Below are 26,890 nucleotides of genomic sequence, written 5' to 3'. Positions count from 1 at the left end.
CAAAGGGAGGAGGAAGAAGCTTTGTCCTGCTGGCTTTCAAAGTGGTCTTTGCCTGCAATGTTGGTGGAAGAAACCAAAGGTATTTTCTGGGATATTTTAAAAATTGAAAATGGAATTTGACAAGCCTGTACGTCTTGGTCAGGTCTCCTCCTTTCTATTCATCCCAGCCACCCACTGTTTGCATGGACAGTATATATTCAGCCTGTTTCTCAAACACACGACAAGTGGGCTGGTGTCACAGGTTTCTTTGCGATCTCTTCTACCCCTCGTCTGGTGAGAGGAATGGGCCTTTGAACCTCTTGGGACCTCCCTGTTGGCACCTGACATTTTGCATTTGCAGTACTTTCTCTGCATAAAGCAGGGGAGAAGGTTGCAGATTACAGGCAGAGGTTGTGTGGTGACTAATATTGGACCAGAGGAGCTAAGAAGGTGTTTAATCTTTAGGCAAAGATTACCTGAAATTAAAACTTGTAAGGACTTGTGTATTCGCACTGTGTCATTCAGTCGTGTTTGTAAGACACATGTACAGATCGGACGATTCCTTTTATTCCTGGGTAATTTACATATTTTGGCTGCTTCACAAAAGAAACCTTGTGTTGAATGTCAGATCATGATCTCACACTAGTCCTTGCTTACGAGGAGTTTTTTGGAGGCTGTAGCACAGACCAAAATTTGAAGTTTACCTTTTGTGGGTGTAAAACAGAGCGTAGGTTCCCGGCAGCACGTACAACAGGCATTAAACATAGGTATTAGCTCCTAAGCCAACATATTACCTTTGATGTTTGGGATGTGATGGCTGTCTGTTAGATGTCTTTTTGTCTGGCAGGTGTACCTCAGGTGGAGGTACACCGATTTAGAAAAGAAACATTAAATCGTTTTGTTCATAGTAACAGGTTAAGTGAAGTATGTTACTTTATAGGAGTAGCTTGGTGTGCTGCAGAGAAAATGCAGTAATTTTGTTTTCAGGGCTTTTCTTAGTGCTCTTATTCTGACAAACTGCAGGGCTTTGTTAGTGTTGCAGACGGAGTTTTAAATATTTGGAAGGAAAAATTGCAGCACTCGGCAACATTTTAATGAGGAGGGTTTGCTTAATTAAAGCCTAGAAGATTTAGGGAATATGGACAGCTGAGAGATTAGCAACGTGTTACAAAGTTGTTCTTCCACTTCCCAGTTGATTTGAGTTCAGAAGCCAAAGTCCATAATAAACTTGTAGTCTTCCAGGGGCTGCTTGCTGGCCTTAACTGTTGATGGTACCAACGCCTGGATTAATTCTATCTAGGCATGTAGCAGTTGTGCTGAAGCCTGGAGCATAACTGCCCTCAGTGCCTGCAATTTAGCATGGGGAGAAAGGTGCCTGTAAGGGGACCGGTCTGTTGACCTGAGTTGGAACTTGTCCCGTAGAGGGGTGAAGGTCACCGGTGGGACTGTGTCTCCTGGAAGTGCAAGATACTTGCTTCATGGCTCCAGCTGCTCACTGCTGGCAGTTGTGGTGGTGCTTGTTTGTGGTTACTTTAAAAAATAATCTATTTTATTTTTTTAATATATGATTGATTTTGGAGTACCATTGCCAGTCTGCTCGCTCTGCTTCACAAATCTGTGTGTTTGCTTTTGGCCTAAATAATATCACGTACTGAGCAGTGCCAAGCCCTCCATCACTGTCAGGCAAAGAAATGGCGGCATATGATGGAGCTTCTGAATTTCTCTTGTCAAATACTTCTCCAGACCCTTCTCTTTTTAATGAAGGATCCTATGTGAAACAGCCCTGAGGAAATGCCAAAGTGGGATTACTTTTTCTTCCTCTCCTTTGTTCTGTTGCTGTTTGAGTGTGTGTGGTTACAGCTTTTGGGTTCATGATCATGAACTCTTGGAGTATTTTGTTTGGTTTTTAACATTTGCATTTCATTCAATGTACAGAATGGAAGAGGGGTTGTAAATAGATCCCTGTTCCCTGTTCATAAACAGCAGGACTTGTTGGCCAGTGTAGGTGTGAGGCTGTATATTGAACGAATCTGTCCTGGAAGGGAATCACTGTCTTATGTAATTATAGGTTTTCATGATATATACTAGAAGAACATTTGTGTTGTGCCAGAACTACCATTTTTACTGTGTTTTACCTTCACAGTTTAAATTTCTGCTAATGTAGCTTTTGTGAGGCCTTTGGTACAGAGGAAGTCCACTCTCAGTCATTTCAGCCTTTTGTTTTCTCTCCTGTCTCAGGTGTGTTTGCCTTCTACTGCCACCCCCCCCCCGCCCCCCGCAAAGTTAAAGCTTAGTTTCAAACTAGAACTTTAGTTTCTTGTTGAATTTCTTCAGCTGCATCAAACCTGTAGGACTTAAGAGCCTTTTCCATCTCCCAGGTCCAAACTGTGGCCCAGCAGTGTCTGGACTGCACAATCAGGGAGGGGCCCATGTGTTGATCCCTTTTGGGCAGGAGGTCTGCCCTCAGAGTGGGAGTGGTGGAACATCACACTGCCTGGGGAGAGCAGGGGCCAAGCAGTGGGCAAATGCCTCCCCTGGGTCTGTCACCCCCAGAGATGCTGCTTTCTTTGGCATCAAACATGCACTGAGGTTGGAAGGAGAAAAGCTGTGCAACTTTCTGGCTTCATGCCGCAGCCTGTTTTCTCTCCAGTGTCTACATCTCTTATTGTCTGAGCCTGGAGTTTTGCATAAATGAAATTGTGTGTGAAGGAATTAAATTAAAACAGACTTATTTTTCATATCTATACTAGCAAGGGCTTGTTCTGATCACAAAAAAACCCCTGAGACTGGATGTAGAATTGTATAGAAACAGGCATTTGTAGTGTGAATAATAGTAATAGAAGCAGGGTACTAAAACCTTCCCTCTTTCATGAGAGTTCTGAAGATGTCAGTACAAGGCTAGCTTGTTGCATACCTTGTAAATAATTAAGGCTTGATGAGGATGGACAGTTGAATTGTATAGCTGGGGTAAACATGCAATCTGAACAGGAATCTCTTAAAATAATCATGACCAGGATCGAGGGGCTAGCCTTGGAAATAGTTGAAGGGATTTGTCCTTAGGAGGTTTCTCTCTTGGTTGTCTTTGGAAAAGCCCGTGGCATCCTGGGGTTTTACAGGGGGAGGTCGGCAGCAGTGCAATCTCTGTGCCTTCAGCGCACCTCGTTCAGTGACAGCACTGGGGGCACATCAGGCAAGAAAGAAAATATTGTTGTCGGAGTGATTGGCAGAGGAGGTGGTTTTGGGGGGAGACAACAGACAAGTATTGTCTTCACGTGGTTTTTGGCTCCTTCCTGCCTGCACGTGATTCCATCTCCTGTGCCTGCACAATGCTGCTTACACAGGCTCCTTTGGACAGTGCTGGGACCCTGCTTAAGAGCTAGCCCTCCCTCATGCTTTTTTTTGTCCAGTTAATTTAATTGTTGCTTTATGGCTGTAGCCTCAGCGACTGCACTCTTGCAAACAATTTGGCTCATTTTCTCTCTTGTTTCAGATGGTGCCTTTAGCATGCAGTAGAGAGGGTGTTGTGCCAAGGGGAGACAAAGCAGCCTCTGTTTTGCATGTGTTGGGAAGTGTGTTTCTAACCTGCTTGATGTAATCTTGCCACTGAAGGTAACCAAACGTGGTCATAAGGACAGCACTGTGCTGCCAGCCAGTTCTCACAAAACTAAGATTTTTTTGACCCTTGAAAAAGCATCGCAGCCATCTTCTGCAATCACTCTGCCTGAGCAGTGTTGCCTGTTTGCTGCTTCTGGCAGCATGGCTCTGTGCCGATAACGGAGGCAGCTTGGAGGCTGGTGGGCAGCTCACAGTGACGAGATATGGGCTCCAGAAAGCTCACAAATGGTAAAGCCTGTGAAAGGCTTTCTCTTCACAGGTTGCGTACGTGGACAAGGCGGTAAGTCTGAGAGTCACCCTTGCAGCAGCGGTGCTGGGGCGATGCTCACCACCCATGCCACTGCTTGCTGGATGTCTAGTGCTTCTTCAGTGTCACTGAGTGTGTGTGGCACAACAGATGCATTTTCTTAAGGGCAAACAGTTTGGAGGCCTTTGAACAAAATGCATGTTTGGGATGAGCTTGAAGATGGTTCAAAGAAATGAACATGCTGATGCCAGGGTGGGAGGAGTCTGTGGGTAAGAGGTCTGTGAAAGAGAGACCTTGCACATGAAGTGGGACAGGCACAGTTAATGCTGGGAGTGAGAAGGTGACAGAGGGTAGAGACAGAAGGGAAATAAACTTGCATGAGGTCTTTACTTTGAGGGTAACCAAACTCAAAGGCTCCATAAAAGACTTTCAAGAAAGACAGGATGTAAGAAGAAAGTTGAAGGCTCTTGTGTGTTAAGATTTAGGAGGGACTGTATATGGACTTGTTAAATGTTTACTGCACATCTTGATTGAAGTCTTTTCTTTTAAATAGTTTAGGCTTTCCCTCCCAAGAAGCATGTGTTTGGTATTTTCTTTTAAGAGCTATTTTATGTCATATTCTCAATTCTGATGCTCTATTGTGGCATTGGAGAGGATCGTGTTTCTCCACGTTGTGCTCTCCACACTGCAAGCTGCCTTGCTTTACATGAACTTCCTACCTTGGCAGACACCGTCAGGGACTTGCCCGGTGCTCAGAGTCTCATTGCTCTTGTGGTTAGGTTCCTCCCAAAGTAATAATCTCCTTCCCAGTTTGGAGGTAGCACCAGTTTAAACACTGTGGTGTGTGCAATACTGTCCCAACTCTTCTTGCCAAAACATCCCCCTCATGTGTGAGAACTTTATTAACGAGTGTATATATTATGGACTCCAGCACCAGAAAAGGTTGCCTGTTGTGCTAGGCACTATTCAGACTTTCCCTGTCCTGGACAGATTCTGTTCTTCTGCTCTGAGTGGATGCCAGCCAGGTCTGAGGTGCAGAGAGGAGGGAGGATGTGACACACAAGCAGAATGGTGGTTTGCAAAAGTTGATGTCATGATTTATTCAAGATTTTTGTTTGCATTTGGTGCCTTTTAGGGCAATTTTTTTTTTTTTTTTAATGTGGGTGGAGAACAGAAATGAAAAGTCAGAGGAAGCGGAAAGGAAAATAAACTGGGTTTCTTGTGGACTTCTCCTGTTTTCTTCAACTTGCATGTTGTGGGGGAAATGGTGAAAGAAAAGCCAAGTTGTCATCATTTTGGTGCCTCTGAATGGTAATTAGTTTCCTCTCCATCACACCGGGTGTCCAAGGGTTAGCAGTCCCTTTCCCTTCCCAGTCCTGGGCTGAGGCTGCTGCCTGGCCCTCCACACAGATCCCAACTCTCCCATGATGTAAAGCTTCCCAGCTCCCACAAGCCACCACTCAAGCTCGTGATCCTCAGCAGTTCAGCTTACTTTGAAACCCCAGACAGAGCGTTGCCAGCTGCTGTTCTCCAGGCAGTGCAGATCTCTGGGTACAGGCAGGCAGAGCTTCGTGAGCAGCATTGGGAAGCAAAGGAAAGGAGATTTGGAGGCTTCCCTTCCCCTGTCCCCCTTTGCCTGCTTGTTTGGCTTTCCATTTCTTGGGAGTGGTGTTAATTCTTAAAACACTTGGTTGTAGGTTAAAATGACTGGATGCCATTTGTGCAGGGATAGCTGAGATTTGTCACTATCTCATTTCTTAAATCAAAAAGGAAAGTTACTGAAGGGACCAATTTGTATTCCTCTGCAAACTGATTTAGGGCAGCATATAAATCATATCAAGGGATAGGTAAACTTGATTTTACCTTCACCACAGAACATTGTCTTGCTTTATCCTTTCTTGGCTGTGTTTTCTCATTCATGTTTCCTCTCATCATACTACTAGGCTAAATAAAATCTTCTGAAATGATCCTGAGGTTCTCTTCCCCAAGCTGTGCCATCCCTTGAGAGATCAGAATGAACAGAGCAAAGAGCAGTGGTCAGGCAGCCTTTCCACCTGGGGGAGTATGGATAGAAAGTCACTGCTTACATGCCCTGGCTTACTTCCTTGCTCTACCTTTAGATGTTTGTTTGTTTGTTTGTTTTTAATTTAGCTCCTGAAATATTTCCTTGTTCTATAAAGCTTGGGAAACAGTGTTATTCCCCCCTTACTGCCTTGGGTGTGTTTCTCAGAGGCAGACTGTTGTAGGGGTCTCGTACCAGTTGCAGTGCTGTGGCAGGTCAGGACTCTTTTGCTTGGCCTCCTGAGACATCTAGACAATGATGTTTAGGGAAGCATGTAAGAAAGGGGCAGGGATGAAATGATTTTTCTTCTCCTTTGGTTATGTTCTCTGTGCTTCTGGCATTTCTAGAGCTGTAGATCCTTTCTTCTCCCTCCCTACCACAATGTCCAGCAAAGTGCTTCTGAATTCCTCATTTACTAAGAATTTGTATAAATAAGGAGGATTATCTTGTAATAATAATGTGAAGGGTGTGTGTGTGTACCTTTGGAAAACACGCTGAAATGGCATAATTGAGTAGTCCAGATTAATATTCTTAACATGGGTCTGCTCTAGTAGCTTTTTTGACTGGGAATTACTCCAGTGGCAACCATGGTCAGGTACTTAAATGAGTCAGATATGTAAACTTACAAAATTGTGATGTAATGAAAATAACAGGTCACTGATTTGCTGTCTGCGTGCAAAAAAACAATCTGATATTTAGCATGCAATGATGAATGGAAGAGCAAGTGGTGATGAGAAATTTGTGCTACAGCCATAAGCAAGCTGATCGGGTGCCACTAGGTGGTATGCTGAGATGGTTTTATTTTTAATGCGATAATTCAAATGGTTAGAAATTATCTTAGTGCGCACAGGTGGATTTCTGTGTGGGCATTGTATGCAGTTTTTAATCTTACAGGCAAAGTAATTTTGATAAAACAGCATTGTGGTTAGATATCCCTAGAGATGCTGACATGTCCATTTAATCGCTGAAGGGAAGCACACGGAAAGGGAGAGGAAAGCCTCTCCAAGCTTGATTTAACCATGTGAGTCTTGCAAAAGTATAGCTTACTGCAAAAATTACTGGTAATCAGACACGCTGTCACAAACAGACAGTGAATGTATAAGTATAAAACACTCACACCAGCCCCATCACAGGCCAGACAAAGAAGGTTTCAATGGGAGTTTGTATCCACAGATAATGGCTTAAAGTGGTAATTGATGCCAGCTGCATAAAATCACTAGGAAGGGCTCACCAGCTGCCTCTCTCCTCCAAGAAAAAAGGATGTACTTTTGTATTCCTTCATGAGAATGACAGTCTCTCGCCTCAGTCGGTTTTAATTTTCCCCTTTTGTGGTCCTGGCGCCACTGCAAACGGAGGGACCGCGAGTGGTGGTGGTGCAGCACGTGAGTTGTTGGGAGGAGGTGAGGGACCTTCCGTCCCTGTGGCCAGCTCATGTGTCCAAATCCCGGGACAGCAGCCAAAACACCTCCCTCTGCACAGAAGGATCCCTCCTGCAGATTGCAGCCTGCCCTCCCTGAGGTGCATATGTCCATAAGGAGACCTGTGTGGAAATTGTCTTATCCGGAGAGATCTCTTGGGTGGGATTCATCTTATCCTGATGTGAGACATCTGCAGGATTGGTGTCTGGATCTCTGCTAATGACCTCATCCTCATTTTATAGTTAGTGGGGACAAGTAAACACCGGTAGGACACACATTGTTTGGCCTCTTTCAGATGTCCGCATTGGGATGAAACCAAATGTACCCTGGAAAAAAACATTCCTGAATCTGGAAGAGAACAATTTAGGTCTGGCCACCTTATTTATTTATATATTTATTTATTTATTAAATCTCACACCAATTGCTCTACCACAGTGGTACTATAGTCTTCTCCATGCTGATTAATCCTCATGATAGTTCCTGTCGCCACAAAGTCTTCAGGACTCAGTGCCAGGGAGTTATTGATCCACACTAAGTAAGTGGAGTTCTCCAAAGCGTGGCAAGAATTACTGAATCCATTTATTTTTGTAGGCTGAAATTTGGACTGAACTGAACGGTGGCTGAGACACAATTTGTGTTGTGGACAGATGCTCAATGACAGTTGAAATAGGAGTTGAGGACGATTATTAGCCTTAGTTGAGGGAGATACCTGGGGTTGCTGCAGGCTACTGAGAGGTGCTTTAACACAGCCTCAAGGAAAAACTGAAAGAACAGTGACTGCCTACAGTCTACTGGATCTGCGTGTGCCTTTTTTACTGTTGCTATTTTGGTTTGGTTGGTTTTGGTGGTTTTTTTCTGTTTGTGCTTTTTTTGGGGGGTGGGGGTGTGCTGGGGTGTGTGTGGTGGTGGTGTTGTGATTATTATTTTATTTTTCAGAAATAGATCCTGTCTAAGCATTGTCATTTTAGCTGTTGATAAACATGAACAACCTTAAGGACATCCTGCCCATTCTATTGTAAAAGCTATTGTGTTCATGTGCTGAGGGTAGGAAATTATTTTTATGTAAAAAGTCAGTACAAAATAGCAGACTAATCCAATACATATTAACCTATCAGCAATTCCAATACCATTAACTTTAACAAAGCTCCTATTACACTTTTTTTTTTTCCTCTAAATTCAATTTCAGTGTGGTGGTTTCTAGTATAAGCATATCGTCTTTTGTTTGTTTGTTTGTTTGTTTGCTTGTTTTGTTTGCATATGGTCTCAATAAATTAAAAAAAAATCAGATAACAGCAAGGACAACAGAACAGAAGCAGCTGAGGAAGCACCAAGTTAGCTTTTGGCTCAAAGAGCTGTTCTGATAATGCTTTCTCCCACGGCTGATGTTCACTGGGAATTTGGATTTACAAGATTATTTTATTATTTTGTTCAGTGCTCCAGAAATACACAGTATTTTACTTTAAAGATGCATCATGAGAAGTTTTTAGAATAGTTTTTCCCTGGTGTATTTTGGGAACTCTCACAATATTTTACAAGTAAGCACTGCATTCAACTATTATCGTATTTGAAATAGTTGTTTGCTTTGTAGCATAGGGTGGTTTCTTTTGCTAAAGCCATGCATATCAGTGTGTATAAATCGTTAACATGTACTTAGTATTAACATCTGCATGTGTTGTGAATAGGATATTTGATTGCTAGTGTGGTACAAATTGCAAGGAAGCTTAACGCTTAAAATTTTCTCATGTAATCAGCTTTGACATTACAGGATAATCAAAATATGTGCCACCGTTTCCATCAGCCAGCCACCCTAGGGAACAGAGGTTTCACTTTCTTCTTGGAATTAATTTAAGGTAGACATTTTCCCTCTGGATATCTAAGGTTAGAAGACTGTGGAGCAAACAAAGATCATGCCTAAAAGGGTAAACCAGCTGTCTTTTCATTAGTTGCCTTGAGAGGTGCTAGATGAAGGCTCTCACTGTCTAGGTGTGGTAAGAGAGAGCTGTGGGGTGGGATGGTGCTTCTCCTTCTGTATCCACTGGCTGCCTGCTCAGACATCACCTCAAAGCGTGCATGGATTCTTCCACTCAATGCGTCCTATTGTCACTTCAAAAACGGATTGTGGGTGTTTTTAAGGAGTGGCTGCATAGTGTTACCCATTTCAGCTCTTTGAAGGGAATACCTCCCTTCACCTGAACTGCTCTCTGCTTGGCATCTCGCTGAGGCTGGGGGAGCCAGGGAAAATCCTTCCTCTGCCTTTGTGTCCCAGCATCCTGTTTACTGTCCGGGCTCCTGGCCCTCTTTTCCTGATACACTTGCTCTTCCTCCACAGAGGCAGATGGAGGAGGAAGCTTGTGCATGAGGCGAGTGCCTTGTCCATGCAGTGAGGGGAATTCCTGATCTTCACCTCTGCTTTCCTGTGCCAGCCCTGTTCCTACCATGGGGGACCCACCTCAGAGGCACAGCTTAGGCAGCCAGCTGTGCTGAACTGAACTGCTGTCTGACATTTAAATAGAACTGGTTGCTATTCTCAAATTAAAGGAAAAAATATGAGGAAGATGGAAGTAATGCTCCTCTGCTGTACATTCACAGATTTTTCCAGTTTCCTAGTTCTCCGAGTTATATAGAGTAAAAGCCTGCTAGCTATGTATTTGCTTAAGGTATTACAACCATAGGGGTTTTAAACAGATCCTGTCCTGCTCCATCATTGGATGTAGTCCAGTGCATCCTTCATTTGCCTTTTTGCACTACTGAAAACTTGGGGAAGGTCTGTTTTAGACCATCTCAATAAACAGGATTTTGATGGCATGAACATAGGATGTGTTTACTGAGCACAGTGATGGTATGAATTGAACTCTTTAGAAGTCTACTTTTGTGAAAGAGAAGAAGAAATAAATTATGCACATGGTGTATTAAGCATATGGTTTGTTTTTTGTTTGTTTTTTTTCCCCAAAGGATGAAGAAGAAGAAATCAAACTGGAGATTAATATGCTAAAGAAATACTCTCATCATAGAAATATTGCAACTTATTATGGTGCTTTCATTAAGAAAAGTCCTCCAGGACATGACGACCAACTGTGGGTAAGCAGATATCTCAGGCATGTTCATAAGTCTTTCCCTTTTGGATATAGTTTGAGGATGACAGAAATATCACATTATGGAAAGACAAACTAATAGAATTTGGTGCTTGCCTGAACAGATAGATAAGTGAATCACACCAGCTAATCATACATCCTTAAGACGATGGCTGAACCAAGATTTGCTATTAGCAATGGATTTGTTCTTTAAGTAAGTTTTTTCCCCCATTTCCCAGATGGATAGTAACATGTTTCATGGGAACAAGGCGGATGATCTGAGCAGTAAGAATGCGTGGCTTTAAAAAGAAAGCTGCACTTGGGAATTGTACCCATTACATTTCTCATCCCACCTCATCAACACCCTCTAGAGGATTGAAATTTGAGTTTGAAATGGCAGGGTACAGACATCAGTGCATGTTCTTCCATAAGTAAATCTGAGTTAAAGAATGTGTTGCAATGGTGTGATCAGTTTGATTCCTTCAACATTGGATGTGCTCTTACTCCTGTTGCTGCTAATGCATTTTGCATAGCTGAGAAAATCCAGATTCCCAGAATTAAATTACAGTGATTAAATCAGTCCTTGAAAATGTGGTAACTAATGTGAGACATATTCCATATATGTCTGACACACATTGGAGACATTTGGTATGAATCCATTTTCCAGGCAGAGATGTAAAATAAATTATATTCTCTGCTTAACAAGGGTTTCCCAAATCAATACTGTAACCTGATTATTTTGCTTCGCTAGACAGCTGGGAACTGTGTTTAATGTTGGTTGTATGCTGATACTTGTTTTGCAGCTTGTTATGGAGTTTTGTGGAGCAGGCTCTATCACAGACCTTGTGAAGAACACGAAAGGGAATACTCTGAAAGAAGACTGGATAGCATATATCTCCAGAGAGATTCTCCGGGTAAGGAAAATAGTCTGCTCCACTTGAAAACACAGAAGCAGTCTTACAGAGATGTAGCCTAGCTTGAGGTGCTGCAAGAAGCTGTTTCTGATGAATCCCATTAGCCATGTCGTCACTTGGAGAGTATGTAGGAGCAGATAGATGTCTGCTCCACATCATTTAGCTCAGCGTGAGTTGCACTGTATTGTAACAGCGGCCTTGCAGAAAATAACAGGTTTTAGTCATGAGAACCCAGTGGAAGAATCAGTGACTTTACCTATTGTAGAAGCTGTGCAACAGTGTCCGTAAGACACTTTTTTTGAGAAGTTTGAGGTTGTAATGGTGTCATAACACAACAGGGTGTGGAATGGGTTTTTCCAAAAGTGGTTGCAGCCATCTTTCTCTGCTCCTAATCAAGTCTGTGGAGGAGGGGAGTTGTTGGCTCAGGCCAGCAGTCAGGACTTCTGTGCTGTGATGTGCTCGCATATTGTATGTTCCTGCAGTCTATCTAGAGCGAGCAGCTACGTCATATGTGGCTGTGCGCTGTGGAGTGCTAGCAGACGGTGCTGCAAAAGTTTCTTAGGAAGAGGGATGCCACCATTTTTTTCTAAAGCTGAAGCTTTAACTAATTACTCTTTGTATTCAATTTCCAGTTGGTACAGTTTTAAGTGCTTTTCGAATTGGCATTTGTTTGCTCTGCTAAGTAAATCTGGTATGGTTTTCCTTGTGCTTCTTTGTAAAACAAATTGCCTCCTACCCATACCACTACACAGTATGTTTGTTCAGTTGCCTCATCATAAATGAAGTTCTGGAGGGCTTTATGTTAAAGGAAATCACCACTGACTCTTGCATAAATCAGTGCTGCTGTTTGTGTTACACATTTCCTCTGCCTTGACGATTTTTAAGATGGTGAGGGAGAGGGATGTACAATTCGGGTCTCTTGCACTAATTTCAAATGCTAGGAGAGATTCCGGCTGCTGGTGTTTGGGCTGGCACATTTTAAGTTGCTTATGAAGGAGAAGAAAAGTTGAATACTTACTGATGGTTGTATTTCAGATCAAATGGATAGCATGCTTTAGTGTGAGGAAAGCTACCTTCTACAGGACTGATCTTATGCTTGATTTGAGAACCGTGTGACCTTGGAGGTATTGCGTGCTATGTTGTATTCATCCTAGGTTTTCCTTAGGTAAAGTAGTCACGCTCACTGAGAAGAGGAAAAAATAATTTACCTCAGAAAAGAGTTAGGTGAAAGCTGTTTTCTCATTCCTGTGAGAGATTTTCAAAAGGAGCTTTAATCGCTTGCTAGCAGGAACTGGAATATCTGGAAAAAAGGAATGCTTGACTCACATTGCTTTGAGACATTGCAAAACCTGATTCGACACTAAGTCTGTCAGAGATGAAGGAAGGATGTTGTGTAACAGAGAGTTAAGATGAGCTAAAGTGCCAGATTGGTGCTGGTGGAGATACAGGTGAGGGTTGACCCAGTGGATCCCTGTGTGGTTGGAGGGGCCTGGGGACTGCAGGAGAATGGAGATGTGCCCCTCTGTCTCAGAGCCAGCCTTTCACAAACCCAAATGTTTTTTTTTCAGTAAGGTTAGATGGTACTCTGGTGAGAACAGACAATTATCTCTCTGGCTGAGTTGGTGTAGCAGGCGGCTTTAAAAAGTATCCTGTGTGAAGCTGTGGAAAAGTCTTCATTCTTGTGAAAAATGAGACTACACTTAGCATAAGCAGCCAGCAAAGGGTCTTGTGGACATCAGCTATTCACTTGAAATGTGTGGGGAGGAGCTGTGGATGGTGGTTTTTTTGTCATGCTCATTAACTGTTTTAAAAAGAGAAAATAGCCCAATGGTTATGTAGGCAAACTGGTAAATGATCATTTAATGAAGAACATGTGTTAGGAAATATTTCTCTGCAGCAACCACTACTCTCTTAACCTCTTGCAGCTGTAAAGGTTCTATTTCTTTATTTTTCATAAAACATTAAAAGCCTATGAGGGCAACACTAACAGGCAAGACAATCCCAGTGGAGATGACAATTTTCTGAGCAGAGAGCTGAGGAGAAACCAAAATACAGGCAGTTGCTAAGAGGATTGCCTGTTGTTCTCCCAATTACATTAGAGAGTAAAATGCAACATATGTCTTTCTCAGCCCTCCCTCCACATGGCTAACGCTTTGGGGCATGCATCCAGGTGCTGTCTCAACAAAAAGCACCGTATGCCAGGAGGTTTTGTTTCCTTTGGAAAGTATAATGCTCCTGCCTTTTTTTTTTTATTTTGCATGCTTTTTTTTTTTTTCTTTTTTTTTTTTTCTGAGGAACAATTATCTGGCTTCATATTTATGGAGGCTAGAGAAGAAAACTGCAGCTTTGCAGCAGAGCTTTTGTTTGTCATCAGTTGTCCCTCACCCTCAAACATAACTGCCAGTCCATCACCCTCCCACCCCCTTCTTGGGGGTGCATATATGCATGCTGATGCTGCCTGCTTTCTCCCTCCACCCCCCTTCCCCAGACTAAATTCTGTGTGACCCTGTGTGTGTCAGATGTCAGTGACGTACACTGACGCTGATGTAATTTACAGTGTCATTGCATGGAGACTTTCTGGGAGCTAAACTTTCTTTACACAACAGCTGAGAGGTGTTTTCACAGTGCAGATGTTGGGCTGTGTTTAGGTACAGCATGACCTGGGGCCTGTGTTTCTGCTCCTCCAAAAGCTGTGCTGGTGGTGTGCTGCTACAAGGCTCCCATGGGTCCCGTTGCACTCAGCCACTGAGCAAGAGCCTGAGACCCAGTGCTACAGGCTTTTGGGGGTTCTGGGTATGGGTAGTCTGTTGCTAAACCAAGAGTGTAACTCAACGTCCTCTCTCCTCTCCTCTTCTTAATGCAGGGGCTGGCACATCTTCATGCCCATCATGTGATTCACAGGGATATCAAAGGGCAAAATGTGTTGTTAACAGAGAATGCAGAAGTGAAACTCGGTAAGTAGGCATGCTTGTCCACTTCCTCATTTATTCAACCTTTGTTTTCTGATGTTCCCAAACTGATTTTATCTTCCAAGAGCCCTGCGACATGTTCTATAGCATGTGCACTCTGTCACTGCTCCTGTGTGAATTGAGGCCCTGCACATACTACTTCTTGCTTTGGGAGGATGGCATGCATTTCTTTAGAAGATGTTGGCTTTCATGCAGGAATAGGTGAGGGGATGTTTTTCTGCCCCCCACCAAGCTGTACGTGACTTGGGTTGGTTCTGATTCCCTTTATTCTGGACTCAGGAAGTGACGGGAACCAGTCTTCTGTTTGGCTTTAATTAAAATAGCACCTGCTGTTCAGGTTCTGGACACAAAAATACGATCGGGATGGCACTCGAGAGAGAGCTGTGGCATCAAGTTCAAATGCAGTTCAGCTCTGGCATGCCTGCTGAAAACGGTGCTTGTCCCTGGCCCCTTCTCTCCCTTCCAAGTGGACGTACTCTTTTTTTCTCCCTCTCTAATCTGTCTTTCCAGTTACTGCACACTTTAACCTTCTGTGTTTGTATCACGCTACACTTGCCACCTTTCTTTGGTTAAATATAGAGCCATACTGAAGCCCTCCCACCCAGCCCACATCCCTTCTGTTTTGCATTACACCTTTCTGCAGCACGAGGCATGGGAAGATGTCCTGGCTGCTGGAGGAGGAAGCTCTCGGGAAAGCTTTCCTTCTTTTTGTCCAGAGTGGAGCACAGTAGCTCCCAAACCATTGCTCCCACTGAGCTTGTCTACACCAGTTTGTCAGTGTTGCTCAGATGATGGATGCAGTGAAGCTGACACAGTCCTCCTAGAGCAGATGCAGTTACTGGTATAGAAAGATGTATATCACTGTTGTCGTGAGCAGGGAGAACTGAAGGGAAGAAAAAGCCTTTTTAGCGTAATTGCCTTGTAATGCAATGGGCATCTCTTGCAACCTGTGTGCATGTGTACTCAAAGTTAACATCTCTTGAATAATCCTCATCTTTTGCTTCTATCTACACATCTGCTCTGTGCATTAGAGTAGAGAGCAATTCCCTGAGCAACAGATTATTTTTGCTGTCCGATTTTAGAGCAGGAAAGGTGGACAGCCAAAAGGGATATATGTTCATGCATGTGGTTTTCCAATAGCATGAGAGGTACCTTTGGGAAGCAGCTCCTTCTACATCAGAAAAGGTGTTTGGCTTCCCCATTTAGGAAGGGACTAGCCCTTCCTCAGCCTCCCAGGCATTATTTTTGCATCTGTATGCTCCCTTCTGTACAGACAGGCTGGTGAGAGGTGCAGGAGAGGTGCTCGTATGCTGCTGTGTCCCTTAATGCTTGTGGCCCAAGCACATTGCATGTGAACCACAAGGCTCGGCTGCCTCAGTATTCATCATCATATTTCTCCTTAGTATGGTTCTCCCATGTGGAACGTCCACAGGGTTTTATTTCCAAATGACCTTACAGAAGTAATCACTGCATTATTTTTCCCCTCTTATTTTATTTTACTCTTTTCCCACCCACAGTGGATTTTGGTGTGAGCGCTCAGCTGGACAGGACAGTTGGCAGGAGGAACACTTTTATTGGAACGCCATACTGGATGGCTCCAGAAGTTATTGCCTGTGATGAAAATCCAGATGCTACATATGATTACAGAGTAAGAGACTTCTGTTCACAGAAAAAAACCCCAACAAACCTAACATACAAGAGTCATACACTTACAGTATGAATGTCCATGAATTATGGCAGTTTTTGAGACTTCTTACAAATTGTAGGAATAATACTATTTTTGTGTAGGTACATTCTTATTACAGGAGTACAAGGTATGAGTCACTGTCAAATTGTGACCTTTAACAGTTGCTGTTACTTGTATTATCATAACTTTGAGACTTAAAGTGTATAGGACTTCAGTGTACTATAGGTGTTCAGAGAAGGCAAAAGAAGAGTTTAACTGGAAATGCTCATGTTCTCAATTTGTATAATGATCGTACTTTAAATTGTGTTAGACTATGTCCCAGTTATTGTAGTAACCTAGAACAGTGCATTTTAGGTGTTGTCTTAAATAGAACCACTGTCTGGAGAGCCGGTGAAGTACAAAAGGAGCTCTTCAAACAGTACCTATTCCTGATTTCAAGATACATATACATGTTGATAAAAATTTATCCATCATAACATTTCTCAACAGAGGTCATTTTTAACATAGTTTGCTGTACACCAAATATTTAATTACTGCAAAACCGTAATTGACTTGATGATATTTACACTGCCCTTAAGAATATTATGTATGTGTATTTAAAGTTAAATTTCTCTAGTGAAAGTTACTGTAATCTTAAAAGTTCTTCTCAGCTTTCTTTAATGAAAGCATAAGAAAAGAAAAAGGGTGAAATATGCTTTTTAAAAAATCTGCACTTAGACTAATGCAGTTATTTCAGCTTTTAACAAGGAAGGCCAACAAAGATAGCAGAAAACTTGTGTTTAAGGTTTTAGAATGAATTTTAGAGCTGAATATCAATTACATCACTTTGCTGAGACTGATAGTGGTATTAGCTATCAGTATGTTCGTGTATGTCTAGATTATATAAAAAAACCTCAGATTATTTGATGTGGTATTTTGTACCTTTTGACTAAGATGGATCAGATTTACTCTTGATTTAATCTCTTTTTACATCCATCCGTTCATTGTACTAAAGGTAATGCTTTATATCTTTGCAAATGGAGTTATTAGGAAGGAAGGGTGGCTATTAAATGATCTAATAAAGGAGAAACACTCTCTGCAGTATTTGTTAATGCAGTAATGATGTGAAAATTAACTCCTCCTGCCTCTGAAAACACCTGTTTATTGTTCCTGCTGGAACTTGTAGGGCACTCTCCCCCCAAAAAATCATGGTTGAAAGGTTTGATAGGACCGTAAGGCTGTGCAGTTTAGCTTAAATGTCTGTATTGAACCAAGAGAAAAGAATGCCTTGCTGGGTCTGAAAATGTGATCAATAGAAATGCTTCTCTGCTTGTAGTACAAGAAGAGCTTATTTGCTGATTAGTTTTGACTAATTTGTAAAAAATTGCTATTATGACCAGAAATCAAGACTGCTTTGCTCAAACTCTCTTTGAGCAACCTTCTCCAGTGTTCTACCCCTTAGGTTGCAGCAGTCTCTGAGGTTGGTTTCTCACCAGGACTCTTTCAGCTCTTGCCTGTGTTTGACCCTCCTGGCTCTCGCTCAGGCTCTGCTTTGTCAGGAGCACTGTCCAGAGGTGGTACCTTGAAAGGCTCCCACTGAAAGACTCTTGTTCCATAACATTTCAAGCAAAGCTGAGATGGTAGAGAGGGAGCATTCTCTTTGGCTGCAAGCAATGTGTCCAGCAGAGGCTTCTTGGAGTTTTAGCAATGATAGCTATTCCCCTAGATAAATCTATTATTTGATTATTGGGATTAGAAAAAGTTCAGGACTGGGTATATTCCATTAATCTCTGTTTGCTAGTTTATTTGCTGGTTTAGACACCAAAAAAGACCTGTCAGGTTTTGGGTTTTTTCCCCATAGTTTTCATAGCCTTTTGTTTTGCCCATATTTTGTTTGGGGGAATGGGTACAGTGTTTTTGTGAATCTGCTATAGGGAAGTCATAGAATCATAGAATACCAGCTTGGAAGAGACCTCAAGGATCATCTGGTCCAACCCTTTTTGACAAAAGCACAGTCTAGACAAGGTGGCTTAGCCCCCTGTCCAGCTGAATCTTCAAAGTGTCCAATGTTGGGGAATCCACCATTTCCCTGAGGACATTATTGCAGGGCTGATTGTTCTCATTGTGAAAAATTTTCCTCGTGTGTCCAATCAGAATCTCCTCAGGAGTAATTTGTACCCATTACCCCTCATCTTTTCCTTGTGACCCCTTGTAAAAAGGGAGTCTCCATCTTCTTTGTAGCAACCCATTAAATACTGGAACATGGTGATAAGGTCTCCCCATAGCCTTCTTTTCTCCAAGCTGAGCAAGCCCAGTTCTCTCAGCCTTTCCTCACATGGCAGGTTTCCCAGTCCCTTGATCGTCTTTGTGGCCCTCCTCTGGACCCTCTCCAGCCTGTCCACATCTTTTTTGTGTAGCGGGGACCAAAACTGAACACAGTATTCCAGGTGTGGCCTGACAAGCGCTGTCTAGGGTGGGATAATGACTTCTTTATCTCTGCTGGTGGGTGATGCCCTTGATGATGAAACCCAGAATCCTGTTAGCTTTTTTTGCTGCTGCAGCACACAGTTCACTCATATGGAGCTTGTTGTCCACCAGGACCCTCATGTCCCTTTCCACAGAGCTGCTCCCCAGGCAGGTAGATCCCAGTCTGTGCGGCACGCCTGGATTATGTTTTCCCAGGTGCAAGACTTTACACTTGTCCTTGTTGAACCTCATAAAGTTCCTGTTAGCCCATGCCTTCAGTCTATCCAGGTCTTCCTGCAGAGTGGCTCTTCCTTCTGAAATGTCCGCTTCCCCACTCAGTTTGGTATCATCATCATATTTTATCAGGGTACGCTTGATCCCATCATCCAGTTCACTTATCAAGATATTAAACAGCGTTAGGCCCAATATCAATCCCTGGGGGATGTCACTTGTGACATGTTGCCAGTTTGAAAAGGAGCTATTTACCACCATGCTCTGGGTGCTGTCTGTTCCCCACCCACCGTGCACATCAGACTGTAAGTCATCAGTTTCTCTAGGAGGAGGCTGTGAGGAACCCTATCGAAAGCCTTGGAGAAGTCTAGGTAGACAATGTCCACCACTTGCCCACATCAACTGAGCAGATTACTTTGTTGTAGAAGACATTAGGTATGTTAAGCATGTTTTGTGCTTGGTGAGTCCATGCTGTTTTTTTCCAGTCACATGCTTCATTTGACTTGTGATAGCCCCCAGGAGGATTTGTTCCATAACTTCCCTATGGGTTGAAGTAAGGCTGATGGGCCCGTAATTTCTCGGATCCTTCTTTAATCCCTCTTGTAGATGGGGATGATATTACCCTTCTTCCAGACTTGAGAGATGGTCCCCCAATCTCCACAGCTTCTTGAAGATTATGGAGAACAGCCTTGCAATGACATCAACCATCTCTCTTAACACCCTTGGGTGGATATTGTCAGGGCCCTGTAATAGTTTGCATACCAACTCTTACTTCACTGATGGTGGGTCTGTGTTTACATCAACCTGGAATTTTGTCACCAAGACCTGGGACCTGACAGTGCGGGTAAAGACAGTGGGGAAGAAAATGTTGGGAACCTCTGCCTTTTCAGCATTGTTGGTGACTAATACAATTCTCCTTTTTGACAGCAGGCCAGTTTTTTCCTTCTGTTTCTGCTTGTTTAAGTACCTGAAGCAGCCTTTCTTTTAGTTTTTGACATCTCTGGCCAATTTCAATTCAAGCTGAGCTTTTGCTTTTCTAACTGCATCTCTGGACACCCTGGCAATGCCCTTGTTCAATCCTTTGTAAACAAGGGAATATTGAAAATTCTGTTGTTTCATAGAATTATATTTCAGGCAAATGTATTTTTTATTGTCATAATGTGAACAGATTTTTATGTGTTACTAGAAAGGTTTGTTTGCATACTCTATATGAATATGTGCAGGCATTTCTGCATGTATATTATATGAAAAGTAGGATTTTGATACTGTTACAAGAAGAAAGTAGCTTTTATTATTTAAATAGCCATGGTATTTGGTTTCAATCTCACCTACAGGGCCTCTGTAAATAGTACTCTCTTACTGTCTGAATGGGTAAATCCACCTACTAACATATGGTGTCTCTCTTTTTATGCAGAGTGACCTTTGGTCATGTGGCATTACAGCCATAGAGATGGCAGAAGGAGCTCCCCGTAAGTGATACGTATGCTTCTCCAGTGGGCTGATTAAGACTGAAATGTATACTTGGGAGATGCTGGTTGTAATCTAAGCCTAGTTTTGAGGTTTCTGAAAGTATCCTTATGTTATTTCTGTTCTCTTTGGTTTTGCCTGCCCTATAAATATAAAATCCCATAAATAGCAATGCTTTTGATAAAGATAGGATTGTGTTTAAGCATTACAGTGCAGACTGCAGTAATTTAATTTCTATACCAGGAATATTTGGAAGCTAATCAAGTGTCAGACTTCCTTCCTATGGGCAATATAATGTGTTTTGGATTTGTGTCCCAATTTGTATATGGCCTGGCCTGGGATGCTGAAACCTCAGCTGGGGAGAGGGACAGTGGGGCCTCAAGGAAACTGACCTTAATGAACAAAGCATCTGTAGCAATTGTTTCTGTCAGCTTTCTGTTTGTCTGGGTAATGCCTGCATTGCTTCTGCTTTTGTTTCCACTCATTGGTGGACAGTGTTGGTCTTCCTTAGCAGTGACGTGTCTTAAACTGTAAATCCATCTTCAGCACAAAGTATGGAACTTAATGCTCCCTGGTTGAGAATAACTTGTCGGTAGATATGGGTATTTTTGAGAGAGAAACCTGGAAACCAAAAATAGACAACATTTTATAGCGTATTTTCCCCTCACATTCTTTCTGAGTATCAAGGTAGACAGCAAATATGTGCTAGAAGGACAGAAGGATTTAAAAAGAAATTAGGCATGATGTTTTGGATTTTAATGGTAGATTTTATGGAAGTCCTTATTGAACTAGCAAATATGGTTACCCTCATTCCCAACTGGAGCTCTGTGTTTAGAAAATAACAGCCTACATTACCTAACAATGAGTTAGTTAATTTTTTTTTTTACACATAAACAATCACCACAGTCCAGCTTGAAACCTCTGTCTTTGAAATAATAATGTTGAAATAAAGTATTGATATTTTCCTAGCTAAAAAATGGTCGTTTCGTTATAGCCGCTGCCTGATTTTTGTTGTTGTTGTTAATGTAAAATTTATAATTTGAATCACAACGCTCTTGTTTTAATTAGTGTTTTAGGAGGTCTGATGGTTTGGTGTTTTTCATTTTCTTCCTAATTGCACGTTTGCATAAATGATCATGTGAGACCTGCTCCCAGGACACCTCAGCCAGCTCTATATTAACAGCATTTGAGCTACCACTTGACCTCCTTTTTGCCATACCTTTTTGTTCAGTGCATTAGGTTGCCTGGATGGTTTCCAACTAAAAATCTTTGTCTGTGGGTTTTGTAAGCCTGGAATTGGACAATAATAATTTTTCATTTGCAAACCGAGGCAGAGCTTAGCCCCTCTTTTGTGTAGAAGCACAAGACGGGCATTTGAGAAGTAAGCAAAGATCCTATGTAAATGCTGAACAGCTCTTGCCTTGGTCTGTCCTCTGGCATGTGGGCTTTGCCGCCTCCTCCAGCAATGGCTGAAGAGTCCATCTGTAGGCTTGGTCGTCTGATGGGATCCACAGGCATCCAAGGCACTTCTCTGCCAAGGTTGTGGGCCCTTATTTCTGAATCCAGAATTCTCTTCACATCAGTCTTGCTCCTGAACTTATGTTGTGTGGAAAACATTACCTCTTCCTGCAGTGATCATTCAGGCTGAGGCTGATAGTGCAAGAGGTCAAGCATAGGAAGATGGTAAACCCAGAGGATTTGCTTCCAGTGATCTTTCTTGGGCAGCCTCTTTCCTTGCTCCCTTGTTTTCCTGCATTGGCTCTACTGTTGTGCTTTGCTATGGAACAGGAGGAAAGGCTGTCCAGCAGAGATCCCAGACTCCCACTAAGTATTTGCTGAAAGCAACAGGACTTTTTTTGACTGGTTTGCATTTCAGTTCTTCCAGGAATCCTTTTTTTGATACAGACCTTCCCATGATTCAAAATGGTCAGGCCTTAGAATAAAGAAAATCTCCAAGTCTGGAGAGTAAAATTGGAAGTGTCCTCTATAATGGGAGAGAAGGGCAGGTTGAGGGAAGTTTATATGGAACAGTAACTTTGTCATTCTTCCCTTCTGTCATCATCATCTACTGTTATTTTTATTGACCAGAACATGTTAGATGATTTGGTGCTGGAGGAGGGCCATGCACAGATGTTTCCATCATGGTTGATTCTGAAGGTTGATCCGTGCCTTGATCTCTTTCTCTTTTGGGGGCAGCCCTTGGCACATTGAGCTTTGGAAGTGTCATGATTTCAGGCCAACTCATTTAGCTGTGTTGCTGTCTGCATCTGCTGCATGTGTGGTCAGGATGGTGGGAATGATTGTGGAAGATGAAGCCATGGTATTGACAGAGAGCAACTAAGCCAACATCTGTATGTTTCTGTTGGGTTTTGTTTTTTTTCCTTCAGCACTTTGTGACATGCATCCCATGAGGGCACTCTTTCTGATACCCAGGAACCCTCCCCCACGGTTAAAATCCAAGAAATGGTATGTATTATTAGCTATATCTTGTTTGTAGCTCTTTTTGTAGTGTCATGTTTTCCTGTGTCTCATTGCATACTGTTTTATTACTACTTCCACAGAACTGTAAAGCAATTTTAAGTTAGCAAAAATCACTGTTGTTATCTTCTGTGCCACTGAATCAAAGCATGAAATAAAAAGCGTGCATTGTTTATTTAGTTCTGTTTGTCCCAGAGAAATTTTATCTTGAATTGTGTGAAAATTTAAAACCAAGCTTTTTTTCTGACAGAGCAGAATCTGTATTAAGGTGACAAATAGATCTATATTTTAAAAAATAAACTCCCGCAGCACTCTTAATATGCAGTATGTTTTCTCAGATGTATTATAACACAGAAACAGAGCAGTACTATAGTGTTCTAGTTGCTAAGTTGAAAGGAGCTATTAAAACTAATGAAGGCTTTTACTATAATTATCGTAAACGATTGGAATTGAGTGTGCACTTCTTGCCAGCTGAGAAGAATCCATTAGTATCAGAGGATTTCCTCCCAGTTACTGGTTACAACTGGCACGTACGAAACAAAAATACTCCCTAGAAAGAGGTTTCATATAGATTGAATGTGATCACAGGATGTTGTGATCCTGTCAAAATAATGAAGTGATTTGACTGCCTATTCAATATCAACATTACATAAATTGTTCTTACTTGCTGCGCTTGGTCTTTGCCTAGATCAACTTACTTATGCAGTCGTACTGTCAAGGCATCCCTCTCCCTCTCTCATATTTGCTTTCTGCATATGTTAAAGAAATAGAGATGCATACACAGTATTAGCATAAGCCTTTCATTAACCTTTTTATTTAGAATAATACCACTTAATTCCTGAGGAATAAAAAAACCACCCCAACACAGTGAAATTACTTTTAATTTAGCCTTTCAGATTCCAGTAGGAAAGTGAAGGGATGGATGGAAACTGTTGTTTTTAAACTTAACCATGTAGTGGAGGTGTTTGCCACCCAAGCACAGGAGCAGGTTGAGAGCACCTAGCCATCAAAAAGTGTCTCTGGCCAAAGCCAGTGCTGCTGTGACTCAACTGTTTTGATAGTGTGCTCAGTGGCAGGTTATGAAAAAAATAGGCCAAATGATGAAAAATGCAGTTTTGAATATTTCCATTATTAGCACTTTGCAAGTTGGCTTGTTTGGTGGCTTCTATCTGAAGAGGTCCTCTTTCAAGAGTTCGGGGGAAGTGCAAATTTAGGAAGGTGGTACTCTGGCTTAGCTAACTCCCATACCTTGTCACTTCATGCGGTGTGCAGGAGGAGCTCAGCTCAGTTCAGTTCATGCCCTTAAATTGTATCAGTGAAGATTTGACCCCAGGTGTCTGTGTTGAACAGACAACACTGTTCAACACCTGGTTGTTGTTGTGTGAGATTTTTTTTGTGTGTGGATCTTCAGGTAAAAAATAAAATACTCTTAAATTCCCACAAACCTGTCTCAGTGAGTCCAGGTGCATAGAAAATCAGCAGAGTGCTGCTTGTGTCAGGGGAATGTTGGCCGTGGTTCTTGTGGCTTTTGGTATGGCTGTTCTGAAGCAGACGTGCCCTTAGATAGCATGGGCAGGTGGAGACACACTGGAGCTGCCCTGCCTGTGCTCCAAGCAAGCTGGATGTTACCCAGCTCTGGTCCAGAAGTAGCAGGGCTGGGTTTGCATGATTTGCCTTCACTAATAGATCCTGCCTTTCAGGGCAATTATGCCTGTGAAAGAGGGCACATTACTGTGAAGCTGTGCCTAAGCACTGCAGGTATGTTGGTAGTGCCCTGTGTCCCTCCAGCTCAGTGTCCTCTAGCTCAATGCTCAACTGGAGCACACTGAGCTCCATTTAGGAGGCATACTTACAGACAGCATGTGTACCATCCTCTGGGATGTGATGCTCTTTGAGGAAAGGAGCTAGAGTTTGAGGAAGAACAGAAAAAATGTTCGAGCTGAATTTTACCATCTGTGTGTTTTTGGGTTTTTTTTCCCTCCCTACTTTCTCAGGTCAAAAAAGTTTTTCAGCTTTATAGAAGGTTGTCTAGTGAAGAATTACATGCAGCGACCTTCTACAGAACAACTATTGAAACATCCCTTTATACGTGACCAACCAAATGAAAGACAAGTCCGAATCCAGCTCAAGGACCATATAGACAGGACCAGGAAGAAGAGAGGAGAGAAAGGTATGCAGGTTCTAAAAATTAAGTATTGTAGCTTGTTAAAAATACGTTTTTGTCCTGCTTTGTGTTCTAAATCTCTACCCCTAGAAAAACTCCAAACTACCTAAGCCCTTGAAAGGTTCTTTTTTAAATTAGTGTTTTGACTATCAGCAGGTTTTTAGGGTTTGTTCTGTCCAGTACAGACAAAATACCAATTTCAAGTGTCTTATTTTCAAATAAATTGAATTTACTCACTTCTGGGCCACTAAATCTTCATACAAGCATTAAACACTATTTAGGAGGATATGGGAATATATGCATTTCCCTTTTTTGTTCTGTGTTAGATTCATTCCTGGAACGGTACCATAAATCAGATTTGCGGGAAATAACCCATCACAAGAACTATGTCTTGGGCAGCCTGTTCTCTTTATTCAGGTGGTGCAGAGGTTCTCCAGGTGTCTTGTCTTACATATAAAACCTGGTGTCATTCAGGGAATTTGCTGAAAGTCTGCCGCCAGGCACTGTGCTGCTTTACGAGTATGGGAAGATGGGCTTGTATGTGTAGAATGAATTTTAGGGTCTACAATAGATCTTTTCAGTGAAGGGAACAGGAACTGCTTCACTAAGGCTCTACTGCAACTCCCTACTGTCCTAAAATTAAAGATAAGCTCTATCTAGGCCTTTGTTTCTTTCCTGTTAGATGAGACAGAGTATGAATATAGTGGAAGTGAGGAAGAAGAGGAGGAAGTGCCTGAACAAGAAGGAGAGCCAAGGTAATAATTACTTTTGGGAGGATTCTGGGCAGTCCATGCCAAGTAAGTCTAAAGGTTTGTGACTATAAATCAGGAGCATGCTACATTTCTATCTCTTACTAAGTGCACACATAAGCCACATAAACCACCCAAAGGGTTTGAATACCCGTTCTTTGACTGTTAAAGGTTTTAAAGCTCCCCCTCATATATCTTAAAGCTAGCGAGCTCTGGATGGAGGGAGATTTATGGCAAATATGATTGGTCAGGGGCTCCACAATGTCAGAGTTGGTCTTTATTTTGCTTGGCCTCATTTCACGCCTTCCACTGAGACCGTGTATTTGACACGCATCCAGTGTCTTTGCTCTGAAAGAAATGAGATTAAAATTTAACATCATGCTATATTTTATTAATGTTCCTTTGCTTTGGAAAAGGTATTTAATGGCCCATCAGGCTTTATTGTACAGGAGGCTTTAACTTCCTCTTGTTGCAGTTCCATTGTCAATGTGCCTGGAGAATCAACCCTCCGACGTGATTTCCTGAGACTGCAGCAGGAAAACAAGGAACGGTCCGAGGCCCTTCGGAGACAGCAGCTGCTGCAGGAGCAGCAGCTCCGTGAGCAGGAGGAGTACAAAAGGCAGCTGCTGGCAGAGAGGCAGAAGCGCATTGAGCAGCAGAAGGAGCAAAGGAGGCGGCTAGAAGAGGTAGAGACAAGAGGCTGGAGCTCAGGGGGGGCAGAAGCCCCTTTTCAGCTCATGTTTCCCATTCCCATGCTCATTAAAAAAGTTCCCTGTAACCCCAGCACATCTTAGAAAATAAATCATTATGTGCAAATCCACATAATGTAGAGAAAAGCACTTTAAATCCGTGTCTGGCTACTTGAATATAAGCTGTCTTCCAAAGCGTTTGAATACCCAGCAGCTCCTATGGAGGCAACAGGAGCCCAAGATGCGTTGTTTGAAGGTATCTGGGGAGAGGCTGTGTCTTGGTCTCTGTTCCAAAGAAGAAGCAGCATGTCCAGACTTTAGGTAGCTGTTTAGAAAGGGAGACATTAATTATTCACAGTTGGATTTTTTTTTCTCAAGATTACTTTTTTTGGGGCCATGACATGCGTCAAATTTCCCTTTAAAGCTTTTTCAAACATCTGTGTTAGACACTCATTCATGATAGGTAGAAGCATTTTTCTTTATGTATTGCTCTCATGCATAGTAGCGTGATGACTAAAGGCCACCTCGATTTATAAATATGATTTGTAAACCAGTGTTAAAATTATAATTCTGCAAAAATTACACATATGCAAATCATACTTTTGTGATATGGCAAGTAAGCGATTTGAATACATTACCTGAAGATAAAAGAAAATTAATGTACACGTACAATATTGTTCTGCCATACTTTTCACCTCCTAAGAT

The 26,890-nt window shown here is 42.3% G+C and overlaps 1 protein-coding gene across 10 annotated transcripts in view; it reads left to right on the top strand.

The window, feature by feature from the left end:
• The window catches only part of MAP4K4 (mitogen-activated protein kinase kinase kinase kinase 4), a 131,010-nt gene that overhangs the window by 58,676 nt on the left and 45,444 nt on the right, over positions 1 to 26,890 (top strand). For all 10 annotated transcript variants that reach the window (XM_026865656.1, XM_026866038.1, XM_026865885.1 and 7 more), the window contains exons 3-11: positions 10,274 to 10,399; positions 11,196 to 11,306; positions 14,170 to 14,260; positions 15,793 to 15,923; positions 20,053 to 20,107; positions 22,493 to 22,571; positions 24,578 to 24,753; positions 25,430 to 25,502; positions 25,972 to 26,182. In XM_026865656.1, the coding sequence (XP_026721457.1) occupies positions 10,274 to 10,399; positions 11,196 to 11,306; positions 14,170 to 14,260; positions 15,793 to 15,923; positions 20,053 to 20,107; positions 22,493 to 22,571; positions 24,578 to 24,753; positions 25,430 to 25,502; positions 25,972 to 26,182 (1,053 nt within the window). The remainder of the gene's footprint in view (positions 1 to 10,273; positions 10,400 to 11,195; positions 11,307 to 14,169; positions 14,261 to 15,792; positions 15,924 to 20,052; positions 20,108 to 22,492; positions 22,572 to 24,577; positions 24,754 to 25,429; positions 25,503 to 25,971; positions 26,183 to 26,890) is intronic.

Source organism: Athene cunicularia (assembly GCF_003259725.1).
Source record: "Athene cunicularia isolate RWA chromosome 1 unlocalized genomic scaffold, athCun1 chr1_part1, whole genome shotgun sequence".
In the NCBI taxonomy this organism is placed as follows: Eukaryota; Metazoa; Chordata; class Aves; order Strigiformes; family Strigidae; genus Athene; species Athene cunicularia.
Note: the sequence above shows the minus strand (reverse complement) of the source record. Positions and strands in the feature narration are given on the sequence as shown.